The following is an 11,534-nucleotide window of genomic DNA, read 5'->3' as shown; positions in this document are numbered from 1 at the left end:
AGGGCAAAGGCACATTATTATTTTTAACCCCACGGCAGTGCAAGCAGCCTAATATGGCTTCGGTCGAGCTCTTTCGAGGAAGGCGCGGCTTCAATCAGTGTAAAGAGCATCGCGCACAGAAAAAGCTCCACTACTTCCTCAGTTGGCGAGTCCGGCTGAATGGAAGCGCTGATCCGTCCTCGGCGTAATCCCCGCCAACTAAAATGCCGGCGACATGCACAAAAGACGGGCTGAAAATTACTTTTTCATGCCTTTCAGCGCTCGCCTAATTTTTACCTTCAGAGAGAGCGAAAAAGGCCCAGATTAGCTGCGAAAAGGTGGATCGTGCGTGTGTGTTTCAAAAAGGATCAGAGAACTCTTGAGAGAACCTCTCTCCACCACGTATACACGTGGCTATATATACATATATGCATTTTCAAATTAATTACACCTCGCTCGCAACCGCACACAAAGGGCCGGTGGATTATCAGCGCACCAAACATGGCGCCCTGATTAATAAAAAATCATCGCTTTTATTAGCGCGCCGCTATTAATCATGTGAATAGCAAAAGTGACGCGCGTGGAGAGGCCCAACAATTGACTCTTGAAAGTTGATAGCACCTTCTGTGTAAAACATGCAAGTTAAGTGTTTGCGGCGACAATTGAAACTCTTTCTCATGGAAATGACCGTGGTTGTGACGTGACTGGGAAAAATTAAAACCAGACAGGAGGTGATGTAGAAGAGAAATGGGAACCTATTTTATTTTCCAAAACAGTCCTAAAGTTTTGAAATGACACTCATATTTTTTCCAACATTCAAAACTACACAGCTACTCTACCAAAATTTCCAAGTTCCCAAAGCTCATCTATTTTGAGCAGATTGATTACATCGTAGCCTTCATAGTATGTTAACAGTTTTTATCGTTTCAACCGTAAACATCAAAAAGGAACAATTTATTATTTAAAGTTTAACATGAAATTGAATGATTTGATTATCAGGTGAATAATGTTGGTGTCGTTTTATTATTCGGGAAATAAAAATAGAATTAAAAATAAATTTTGCGATATTACTGTTGTTACATGTGTTATTATTATTCATTTTAAACAAACATTCGTCCTCTCTTCTATAACACGAATATTTTCATTTCTCTTGCAGGCTATGTTTCGAATAACACGAATATATACGATTTATTATACACAGCAGTTTTTCACCAACTATATTTATATAGAGCCATTAATTTCTGTATATTTCCATATTTATTTGTATTCATTGTAATAATTGATTGGATTCAATCAAAATTTGAGATTTATGTCCTTTTTGCAACAGTCTTGAACCTTGTGACATAATCACGTTCGCACTCTAGGAAGGATAGAAGGTGTCTTGTTCACTGACCTGCCACGCGTTAGCTTCAAAGAGATGAAAAATTATATTGAAGAAAAAAATTTTACATCAAAATAATTAAAATCACTCACCTTTGTAATGCATGTCGCGGTACATACTGGGGCAGTTTTTACCCTAAAATCAAGCAAAGAGACCATGAAATATCAAATTTAAAAAAACCTTTGGGAGATAATATTTTATAACAAAAATCAAGCTTAAAGGAATTTCTCCTTTTTCACAGCTTTTGGCACCATATTCGGAAGTTCAGAGAGGCATTTCGAAACGAGAGCGTTTCCCCGAAGGTAAGTGCGTGAAATTTTAATCAGCTTTCAGGACTGACGGAATGGCAAATGCCCGTCCAGAGAGGCATTAATGATAAATAGCCATGAGTGAGATAAGAGCCCTTGGCAGTTATTGAGAGAGGAGTCGAGAGGTGAGAGTTTTGTTTGCTCGCCGCTAATGGATCCCTAATATCCTGCCGCTTCGCAAACTATTTCTATTGATACACCCCCGAACCGACCGACTCGCCCGCAATGCACGGCGAACCGCCTTTGTGCTGATTAAATATTATCAGAACAACACCCAACCCTCGATTGCCTTCCACTGACCAAAGGGAAGTGAGATTGCTGAGAGACCTGTCGAGCAGATTTTGTAGAAGGAAGTTCGCCAGTGGACCATGACCATTGCATTAATTTGAGCATTGTAGAATTGTTTAGGGGTGATAATTTATTTATGCGAATAAATTTCACTTGGTTTTCTGAACAGTCCCCTTATGCATAACTTTAAAATCGATATAACTTACAATAAATTAATTACGTGATAAATTAAATGATGCATCATTAAAACTGTTCATGCTATGCAAGCTGCTTATTTCATTAGAATAAATTGGTTTAATTAAGTCTGTATTTATATAAATATATTTTAACATTTTATTTTTATTAAGTATATAAAAATTTCTTTTCTGAATAATCTACAATAAAGCTACATGCATATAAAATTATAAAAAAAATATTTAATCTTAATGAAATAAAATTTTAATTTATAGTTTAAAAATACTTGCAAATTATATTTTTTTGGAAACAAACAATAATAAAAACTAAAAACAGTATGTTTAATCTACATTAAAACATGTATGTGCTCTCTTTAAAACTAAATTATTAAAAAATAGGCTGTCGCGCAAAACAACGTTTACTATACTTAATTTAAAAATAAATGCAAACTTGACTCCACTATTAATTCGAACAATAATGAAAGTGGTAAATAACCATTTTATTGTCTAGTCCTCATAAATTATGCAGTTATTTGTTGTGAATATTATGGATTTGAAAATACTTTTCAAATGAGAGATAAATAATAAATCATAATTCTTTTTCAATGCTCAAATAATCATGCTTTTATGATTAAAATTGTTTTAATGCAAACAAAATAATCACTAAGCTGATAAGAAGTTTTAAGCTTACATCGAGCAATACTTTCTACCGTCCCTAAGTTCTTTAAACAACTTTGCAAAAGTTCGACTCTCTAACCGCAATCATCGTTTGCGTTCCACGAGACATGCGAGTACTTATTTGAAATTCCTCCCACTTTTGAGTGCGTCGCTTGAGTAAACGTGGCGACGCTAAATTTACATCTATTTCCAAAGTTTGCACGTTCACTCTTAGGTGGTGGGCTATTTACCCAGCTAATTACGCTCCTAAACACCCCTCAAGACGAGTCTATTAGTGCGTGTTTGTCCTACCTGTTTATTAGTGAAGTCAATGTTGGTTCGCACAGTGCGATGGTACAGCGGCTGCAGGGGGCGCACATTGTTGCCAAGGGGTGCTTTGGGGCTCTCCTCGGGGCCCTGCATCAACTTGCGCAACGCATACAACTGGAAAAAAAACATCACGAATTTCAAATTGAAACTTCGAATTCAGTGCTTATGATTAGTCTGAAAATTTACAAGACTTGAAAAACAATTATCTTGAAATTTTTAAATTATGTAGAAAATAAGTATTATAGACTTTTTATAATAAACGTGAATAAACTGTTGTTTTTGTTTTAACTTTGTGAAGAAAACTTGTTTTTGTTTTTAATTTTACTTCTTATTGCATAAAATTGGTAACTAAATATTTAAAAATTTAATTACTGCAAATTACATTAATTATTGCAATTTTAAATTTTTGTCTTGTCTGGCACATTTTTAGGCTCATCAATGAGAATGTTTCCCTAAATTAGCAATTCAAACTCCCTAAAAGGTAATGGGCAAGACCTCGCAGATGTGTGCAATGTAAGCACAATCACAGTGACCGCGGGCAAATCGCTCCATGGACCGACAAATGATTATTCTGTGTGAAATCAATCTGCGCGATTAAAGCAAGCGTGCAACGGGCAGACTCGCCTCTTGTTTGGTGATGTAGATGGGTTTGTTTAGGATGACCCAGACGGCCGTTTCCCAGCAGCCAGGGTGCGTGGTCGAGCCCTCGTAGGTCATGTAGTGGTCCGTGTCTGGCAAAAGGCTACGCAGCTGCAGGTGCTTGATAGGCGTGTGTGAGCCCCTGTAGGTCAGCTTGCTGAACGAACTCGTGATCACTCGCAGCTCAGGATTGGGCGTGTCGCCGATCTGACAATTTTGAAAGGGGCATCATCAGATTTAATTTAATTTTAAAGACAAAACAAATTATATATATTTTTTTTTTAGTACAAAAGTTTAAACTTCAATTCAAAGAAAAAAAACCAAAACATTTGGGTAAATTGTGGTAGTCAAAAAGTGTAAATAGGAAGAAAATGAAATAAAAAAAATAAGAAGCATCATTCTAATTCTTTTACCTGCACCATGATAGACACTCCAACAACCCCTTGTGCTCTGTGCTGTGCTTCAGTCATATTGCGATACAACTCAGAATTGTAGCCATAGAGCTGCAACTGTAACAATCATAATTAAAATAAATTAAAAAAATTGCATAATTCTTGACATTTTGAACAAATTATTAAAATTTAAAAGAGTTTTGTGAATCATTTAAAAAATGAATAGAGCTCCACACATTAACAATTTGATATGGTCAAGCTAGTTTGTAATTGCATGATAAAAAAAACTGAACGATGAAATGGGTTAAAAAATGTTTAATTTTCATACAAAGGCCATATGAATAAGTCTAGTTTATCGCAAAAAAGAGCTCGGTGGTGTAGGTTTAATCGCATCCAATCAAATGCACGGTGCAAATCTCCATATTCCGCAGCAGGCCGCGTTTCCGTGTCACTTGCATTTGCGAGCGACTCGTGTGCACATTCGCACGGTTTTATCTGGCCGACGAGTGAGTTGCATTAAACTTAATAATGCAATAATTAACAATGCCGCCAGACTCGACACCTGCACATTTCGCAGGGCGTTGGTCGTGCGAATAAAGGCCTCGCCTGTACTGCAGAGAGCGCAAGCGAATAATGCTGATAATCATTGCAGCGTGCAGCATTAACTCGATCAGTCGGGGTGCAGGCAACAATGGACCGGGTAATTAAATAAATACGGCGTATCAATCAAACTACTCGCTGTAAGTTGGCTAATTGTGCACTGCACTGTCTGCCAACCAGAGAGTAATTTTAATCAAAGCAGATAATTTTTTGTTAATTTTTTTCCAAAATATTGTTTAAATTTTTTGAACTAAAAAATTATAATATGTTATAATTATTTTATTATTTATCATTAAATTTATGCAATTTCAGATAAAATTATGGCATTATGCAAACCTAAAATTAGATTTAGGTAAAATCACAATTTCAGATTGTAGTTGTATGTTTGCAAAATCATCTATCTATTAAATATATGTGTATGTATAGCATGAACAATAAATTTAAAAGTTGGCAACAGGCTGCTAACTTTAAAATAAATAAGGTTTCGTATATTTCTACTGATTTCTACTAAAAATTCTATTCAGAACTTGCTATAAACCCATCTAAACAATATCAACATGAACAAATTAATTAGTTGCAAATAAAACTACTTTGATGATTGGAATTGGAATGGAAATCTTGCTGAACATGACTTCAATATAAAACTGAATTTACGCTTTAGGCATTGGCAAATTCCGCACCGATCAATAGGTATTTCCAATTTTGAGAGGAGGCACACAGCTACGCATACACATACACACGCCACCGACTAACAAGGGTGGATTTCGGTCAAAATTCTGCCGTCCGCCTCGCCGTCATTATCCTTTGTCCACCACGCACACCAGATACATATGCAGTCACCTGCTGATGAGGGGCTAATTATTCTAGTTTGTTTGCACAGCCATTGCGGCCGGGCGAGGTCCATTGTTGCCTCGACGTTTGGTCTCCGCACGACATCCATTATTGGCCGCCTATTAGGAGGCCGATCGTAAATTGTCCGTCGTCCGAACGAACGGAACGGAACGGGAAGTTGCATGAAAATTTAATTACATTTGCATAAAACGCGCGTTACGCGATGCACGCTGTTAATTATGGTTTGCAGAGCAAGTGCCGGAAATATGTCCTGGTGGATTCTTGCGAATTGCATTGGATTTGTTGTTGAATTGTATTTAGGTTTTAGTAATCATGTTAAGTATTATCATCATCATCACACAGCAACCTGTTCAAAACTCCAACTAAATGAAAATTTAATTGAAATTAACAGCGATAATTGCATGGATGCTAATAGTGCTTGCATGATAGGGTCAGATATGATATGGAATTCCAATTATTTTATATATTTACATGAAGCCATGAACTCAACAGACCAAATTGTTTAATTAATATTAAATTTGAGTGTTGTAATTGAGATTATTAAAATAAAAATTTAGATAAATTAAAAAAAATTGAGTTGCTGTTTACTCATAAATAAAGTTATATCAATTTTTTTTTATCCAGAAAAACTTGTTAATGTTTTATACGAGCGGGTAATATTTCTCAAGTAGTAAATCAGAACAATTATTATTATTTAAGTGACTTTCTTAATTAAATTATTTACATTTTAATATACACATATAACGGGAAAAAATTTAAAAATTAAAAAAAATTACAGTAACTGCTATAAGATTTTTGTATTAACTCTCGCATTTGAAAAATTTAGGTCTTGCAAATAGTTTTAGAGTTGGAAAAAAAATTATTATGAAAATAAAAACTAAATTATCACTCTTCATTCCTTCAATTATTCAGTGGTAGACGGACTCAATCAGTGGCACTCTGGTCGATTTGGCACAATGAATTTTCTCTTTCCCACCGCAATCCGGCGTGTCCACCCGCAATGTGCTAATTCAGCGGCGGGAATCATTCGGCTCAACAGGCCCGGCCAGCCTTAAGTAGGCTTTTTAGGATGCCGGGTCACGCATTCGGCGCGCCATCGCATTTTATTTGTCGCGCCGTCCGCGTAATAACATGCATAACGCACGCACGCTGGCACTTCGTAACTTTTTATGACTTATGAATATGAAAATCGCGTCGCTTTTATTAGTCTCCGCACTCACTGTCTCAGCCCCGCCAAATATATATGGTGTATTTTATTTATCTTCCCTAATAATGCGCGCACTCGGCGAGATGCATTACGTTTCCGCTGTTATGTGACACGCAAATGGACTCAAAACTCGAGGCAAATGGCAAAGTTCTGTCTCATTTTTCACTTGCAGCTGCTGCCTAACTTGAGTAACGAAAGCTATACAGACGAAAATAAAAACGGAAAATTCTGTTTGCCACTTTGCCCTGGGATAAATCTTACACAAAGCGAAGTTGAGACGGAAATTCGAAATTGTAAGAACAAAAAAAAAAGAAGAGTAAAGATTTAGATGAAATTAAAAATATTTTTAAATAACACAACTATAAACTAAAAAAGCAAGAACTCTCTGCTATTTAATTTATTCATCGTTCATTTTAAGATGTATATCAGCCAAATAGAGATTTTTTTGTTTCATACCAAATTTTGAATGGCTTTTTCCAAATATCTTTTAAACAGCTGTAAATAGCATTGATTTAACTTACCTCAGCAGGAAACGCGTATCCGTGAACCCTGTGCTCAGAGCCTTGGTGGTTTTCTGTTCCATAATGAATGTAGATTTCCTCGAATTGGTATCGATACGCTAGTGGACCACCTGTGATATTGATGTGATGCTTCGTGTCCTTGTCAACCCGCATCACTAGCGACTGGCCAGTGTTCCATAAGATGCCACTTATCTAAATTAACAATAAATATAAACACAATTTGAGGATATTTTCAATAATTGAAAATTTTATGACTAAAATCAACAATATTGTGAAGAAAATAAACCTCCAAAATAGAGTGATTCAGCAGGGGTTAAATAATTGATGAATTGTATGGCTTGGTTGACAAATGCCTTAATCCACTTAAATCAATCAATTACCTTGTGTTTATCAATATGGAGCGACCTTAAGTGAGGGTCGTAGAGTAACGACGTGGGCTCCACGTTGACAGGTGATTGCCTTCGGCCTTTATTGCACAAGTTCCATTGAGGATTAATGAGGCCCCAAAACGCCGGGCCTGCGAACAGAAACGGAAAAAGCTTTACAACCTGTGTTTATTTGCCGTGTTCTGCCGTAACCGACCAAAAAGCATAATACTTTGGCATTTGCCGAACTCAACATTTACATTTTGTATATATAGCAGTGGGTGGAAGCGGTGGGTCTATTTGCCGAAGCGAAAAGTGAGAGCAGAAGCTCGTTTTTTTATGTTAGTTCATAATTTTTGGCGGTAAATTGCCGGCGTGTGATAAAAATAATTGATGAGTCGGCCATAATTCACGTGTTTGACAGATTTCAGTTGCGCGCCGCGGGTTGTTCATTGTGCCGGGGCCGTATTCGATTCCACGAGTGTCACAACAGCCGAGGAAAAATTGCCGCGCGTGTCGCAAATAAAAAAGCGCCATTAGTCATCTTAGCGGTCGCAACGAGGAAAGAGAGCGAAAGCGCTTTCTCAGAGGCCATGCAGATTCGGCAGATTGCACTTTTCTGCCGCGGCAAATCGATTTACGACACCTAGCGGAGTTCATAAATTATTGTTGCCACTCGAAGGGCGGCGGCTCGAGCAAGCCCGTGGCGAGAATGTGTTTGTGGGTCTTGTGCTCTCTGGCTCCAAATTAAATGATGCAATAATATTTGCAGAGTGAAAGGACGAGGGGAGCGCCGGGAAAAAAGTAGTGAGAAGCATCTCTCTCTTTTGCCAAGCATTCACCTGGGGATTCTCTTGTTTTCTCCAGGCTCGAGATGTCACCCCGCTCGGCCGATGTTGTTCTCGCACCATGAAAAATGAGGTGCTCTTTTTAATTGAAAACTTCCTGATTACACTCACAGCATTATGATATTTAAATTTTAAATAGTACACAATTATTATTTCAACCAATGCTAAATTATTAATATATTCCCAGTTTATAAATATACTCGGTTTTATTTGCTGAAACTTAAGGGTTTAATTCTCACTGTTAAAAATAGTGAAGGAATGTAAAATAAAATTTTCTTCTGGCTTTGGCACATTAAAATTGTCGCACATTGAGATGAGATAAGGCAAATTTACTTTTTCCATATTATAAAATCGACAATAAAAATTTGTTTAAAATTATTTATAAATGTCACATATAACCAATATATTTATGTATTTTTGGCCAATTTTACTGCTGTAAGTTTTCAGAATCAGTTGACCCATTAAATTTAAATAATAATAAATATATAATATATGATTAAAAAATTAAAAAGTTATTTCCTAAAGATTTAAACAATGATAAATTAAAATTTTTTAAAGTTAAAAATCACTAAAAGTGATAATATAAGAATAATAATTGTTTTAAATATTTAATCTTGTTTAATTTTTATGCATTCACTTAATATAATATGTTGTGCTTCAATGTAAAGAGACGCAATTCAATAATTTCCATAGTATTTTTAATGTAATAAGTATTTAATGTAAAGTTTATTATTGATTCAATTGTTATATCGTTGATTAATGAGACTGTTTGATCTTTGTGAACACAAGCGTATGCAAATTTTACCAAGTAGTGTAAAACTGCATGTTGCATTAATTAAACGGTGTTTCACACCACGTCCCACGCCTTGCCGTGCAGAAAATAATGCGACTTTCATTCATTACTCGCGCGGTATGCAACCGGCACGACACCGCCGCTGACGAAACTCGTTACGCAAAATTAATATCGCGAGTATCGCCTTGCTGCTCGGAGATTTATTGTAATTTCCGCGGCAGAGGCGCAGCGTGACATCCAATTTGAGCTCGGTTCATTATTTATTTCCTCGCCACTCGATCTTACTCAGGTACACACAGAGAGAGGCACTCGAGTGTGGGATATTCCGCGAAGAGTTGAAAAATATATTGATCACTCGACATGCATTTTTAATTCGCCATCAGCCGAGGCTATTTTTCAGCCGAGGCCGATTTTTCTTGGCACGGCTCGTGGGATGCGCGAATTATCAGCAGGGATCATGCATATTTCAGCAGCTGTAGGTAATTTCGTCCCAAATCACCTTGGACGAAATTTATTTTGAATTAAGCTGTCGCCCCCGCCGCACACACGTGCGTCGTCGCCGCCGCCAAGTTTCGAAGTTATTCTAATCCAGTTACGGACTTTTCAAAGTCTAATTAATTTTTGGCTTATGCCGACGCTCACAAGAGGCGAGTGAAATAAAAGACGGGCCGGGGAGGAGAGTTGAGGAGATTGTCGGCACAAAATTAAGAGGATTGGCTGCCGCTGAACGCAAACTTGGAAATGGAACCGCTTGAAACATGAGCCGTATTTTGCATTAAGTGCACCCACGACCATCTTCATTGTTCGCTCCGAGAATAGAATGTGACTGGATAAATTATGGTATCATAGCAGCATATACTACTGGAGCATAATTTTCTTTTAAGATACGTTGTTTTAAGCTTATTCATTTTTCTCTCAATATTTTCTTACAAATTGATATGATTAATCAGACTTAAATATTTCCTGTACAGCAAGCATTAACCAAATTTTTTTACAGCTAATTGATATTTTTCCTATATTGTGATCAAAAGTATGCAGCTTCAAAAGAAAACAAAAATGTAAATTGTATAATATTTTCAAAGAATATCTTGTATTTTTTTTTTTTTACTTCTTATTATATATTGTACATTAAAAAAATTAAAATCAAAGAAAAAAATAAGGACAAAAAATAAAATGCATTTTGCACGATATTAAAATAATAAGTATTTAAATTGTATTAATACAAAATCAGGGTTTAATCAAATAAAAATAATATACCTGCAGTTTAAAATCTAGATTTTCTTTTTTCTGTATCCTTTATACCTTCAGAGCCTTGAAAAATCTGATGGTGTACGGAAGAAAAATAAAATTAATGTACGACAGCTAGCTTCTTAATTGCTTTTTAACTCATATTCCTTGCAATTTTCGTCTCCGCAAGCGCGGAAAAGCACTTGGAAACCACATTTAGCTTTTTTCCAATTAAAAAGCCTATTACGGGATTAATATGCGCTGCACAGCAAGAATATTTAAATATATTTAGGTGGAAAACCTGATGCGCGCGCGTTCTTAATTATTTTCTAAACGCCGCCACGCAATTAAAAACAATGCGCCGCGCCGTGAGTGGATTTATTTTTCTCGTCTGCTCGCGCGGCTAATTTGCATATAAATCTGGGTCTTAATGAAAGTGAAAGGCGCTACATCAAAAGGTGCTCGAGCAACAAAGGCTGCTAAAGGATGCTAATTTGTAAAGATCTGCTCTGGCTTGACTATTGTGCGCACAAGCGGGGCAGAGAGAAAACTCTCGCACGCCGGAAACTGCAAAGGAGGCTCCAAAACAAAGTGGGGTGGCCCGAGTAAATACACACCTGCCCGCAAACACTCGCCTCCTGGTGCCGGAAAATTGGCTGATCTTTCGTTTGTTGCGGGGGAGTGCAAAGGGGAGAAATTAAGCGAACACATTAGTTCCTCCACGTCTTTAAGTCTTTGTCGCAAGAGAGTTGAGATACTCAGAAAAGGGGGCGCCACGCTTAATTACTCACTCGGGATTCTCAACTTGGTGCCGAGAGTCGTTTAGCGCGCGGGATTAGTCATTGTTAAATTTTAATTTATTTTTTTCGCACATTTCATGTTAAAGAGTTACTGGGTTTTGCTTACTAATCACAATAAGAGTTTCAATTTATTAAATCAGCTTCTTGTTTTCATTTGGAAATTGCAAAGTATAA

At 36.7% G+C, this 11,534-nt stretch overlaps 1 protein-coding gene across 1 annotated transcript in view; it reads right to left on the bottom strand.

The window, feature by feature from the left end:
- Nucleotides 1-725: 725 nt before the first annotated feature.
- The window catches only part of LOC132200326 (carbonic anhydrase-related protein 10), a 30,040-nt gene continuing 19,231 nt past the window's right edge, over nucleotides 726-11,534 (bottom strand). Inside the window, exons 3-9 of the mRNA XM_059625716.1 lie at nucleotides 7,708-7,844; nucleotides 7,328-7,519; nucleotides 4,169-4,264; nucleotides 3,741-3,962; nucleotides 3,099-3,230; nucleotides 1,453-1,495; nucleotides 726-1,386 (exon numbers count right to left, since the gene is read on the bottom strand). Coding sequence (XP_059481699.1) covers nucleotides 1,340-1,386; nucleotides 1,453-1,495; nucleotides 3,099-3,230; nucleotides 3,741-3,962; nucleotides 4,169-4,264; nucleotides 7,328-7,519; nucleotides 7,708-7,844 — 869 coding nt within the window. The 3' untranslated portion in view covers nucleotides 726-1,339. The remainder of the gene's footprint in view (nucleotides 1,387-1,452; nucleotides 1,496-3,098; nucleotides 3,231-3,740; nucleotides 3,963-4,168; nucleotides 4,265-7,327; nucleotides 7,520-7,707; nucleotides 7,845-11,534) is intronic.

The sequence above is a fragment of the Neocloeon triangulifer genome, unplaced genomic scaffold (assembly GCF_031216515.1).
Source record: "Neocloeon triangulifer isolate White Clay Creek 2 clone unplaced genomic scaffold, ASM3121651v1 ptg000014l, whole genome shotgun sequence".
In the NCBI taxonomy this organism is placed as follows: Eukaryota; Metazoa; Arthropoda; class Insecta; order Ephemeroptera; family Baetidae; genus Neocloeon; species Neocloeon triangulifer.
This window is presented reverse-complemented; position numbering and strand designations above follow the sequence as displayed.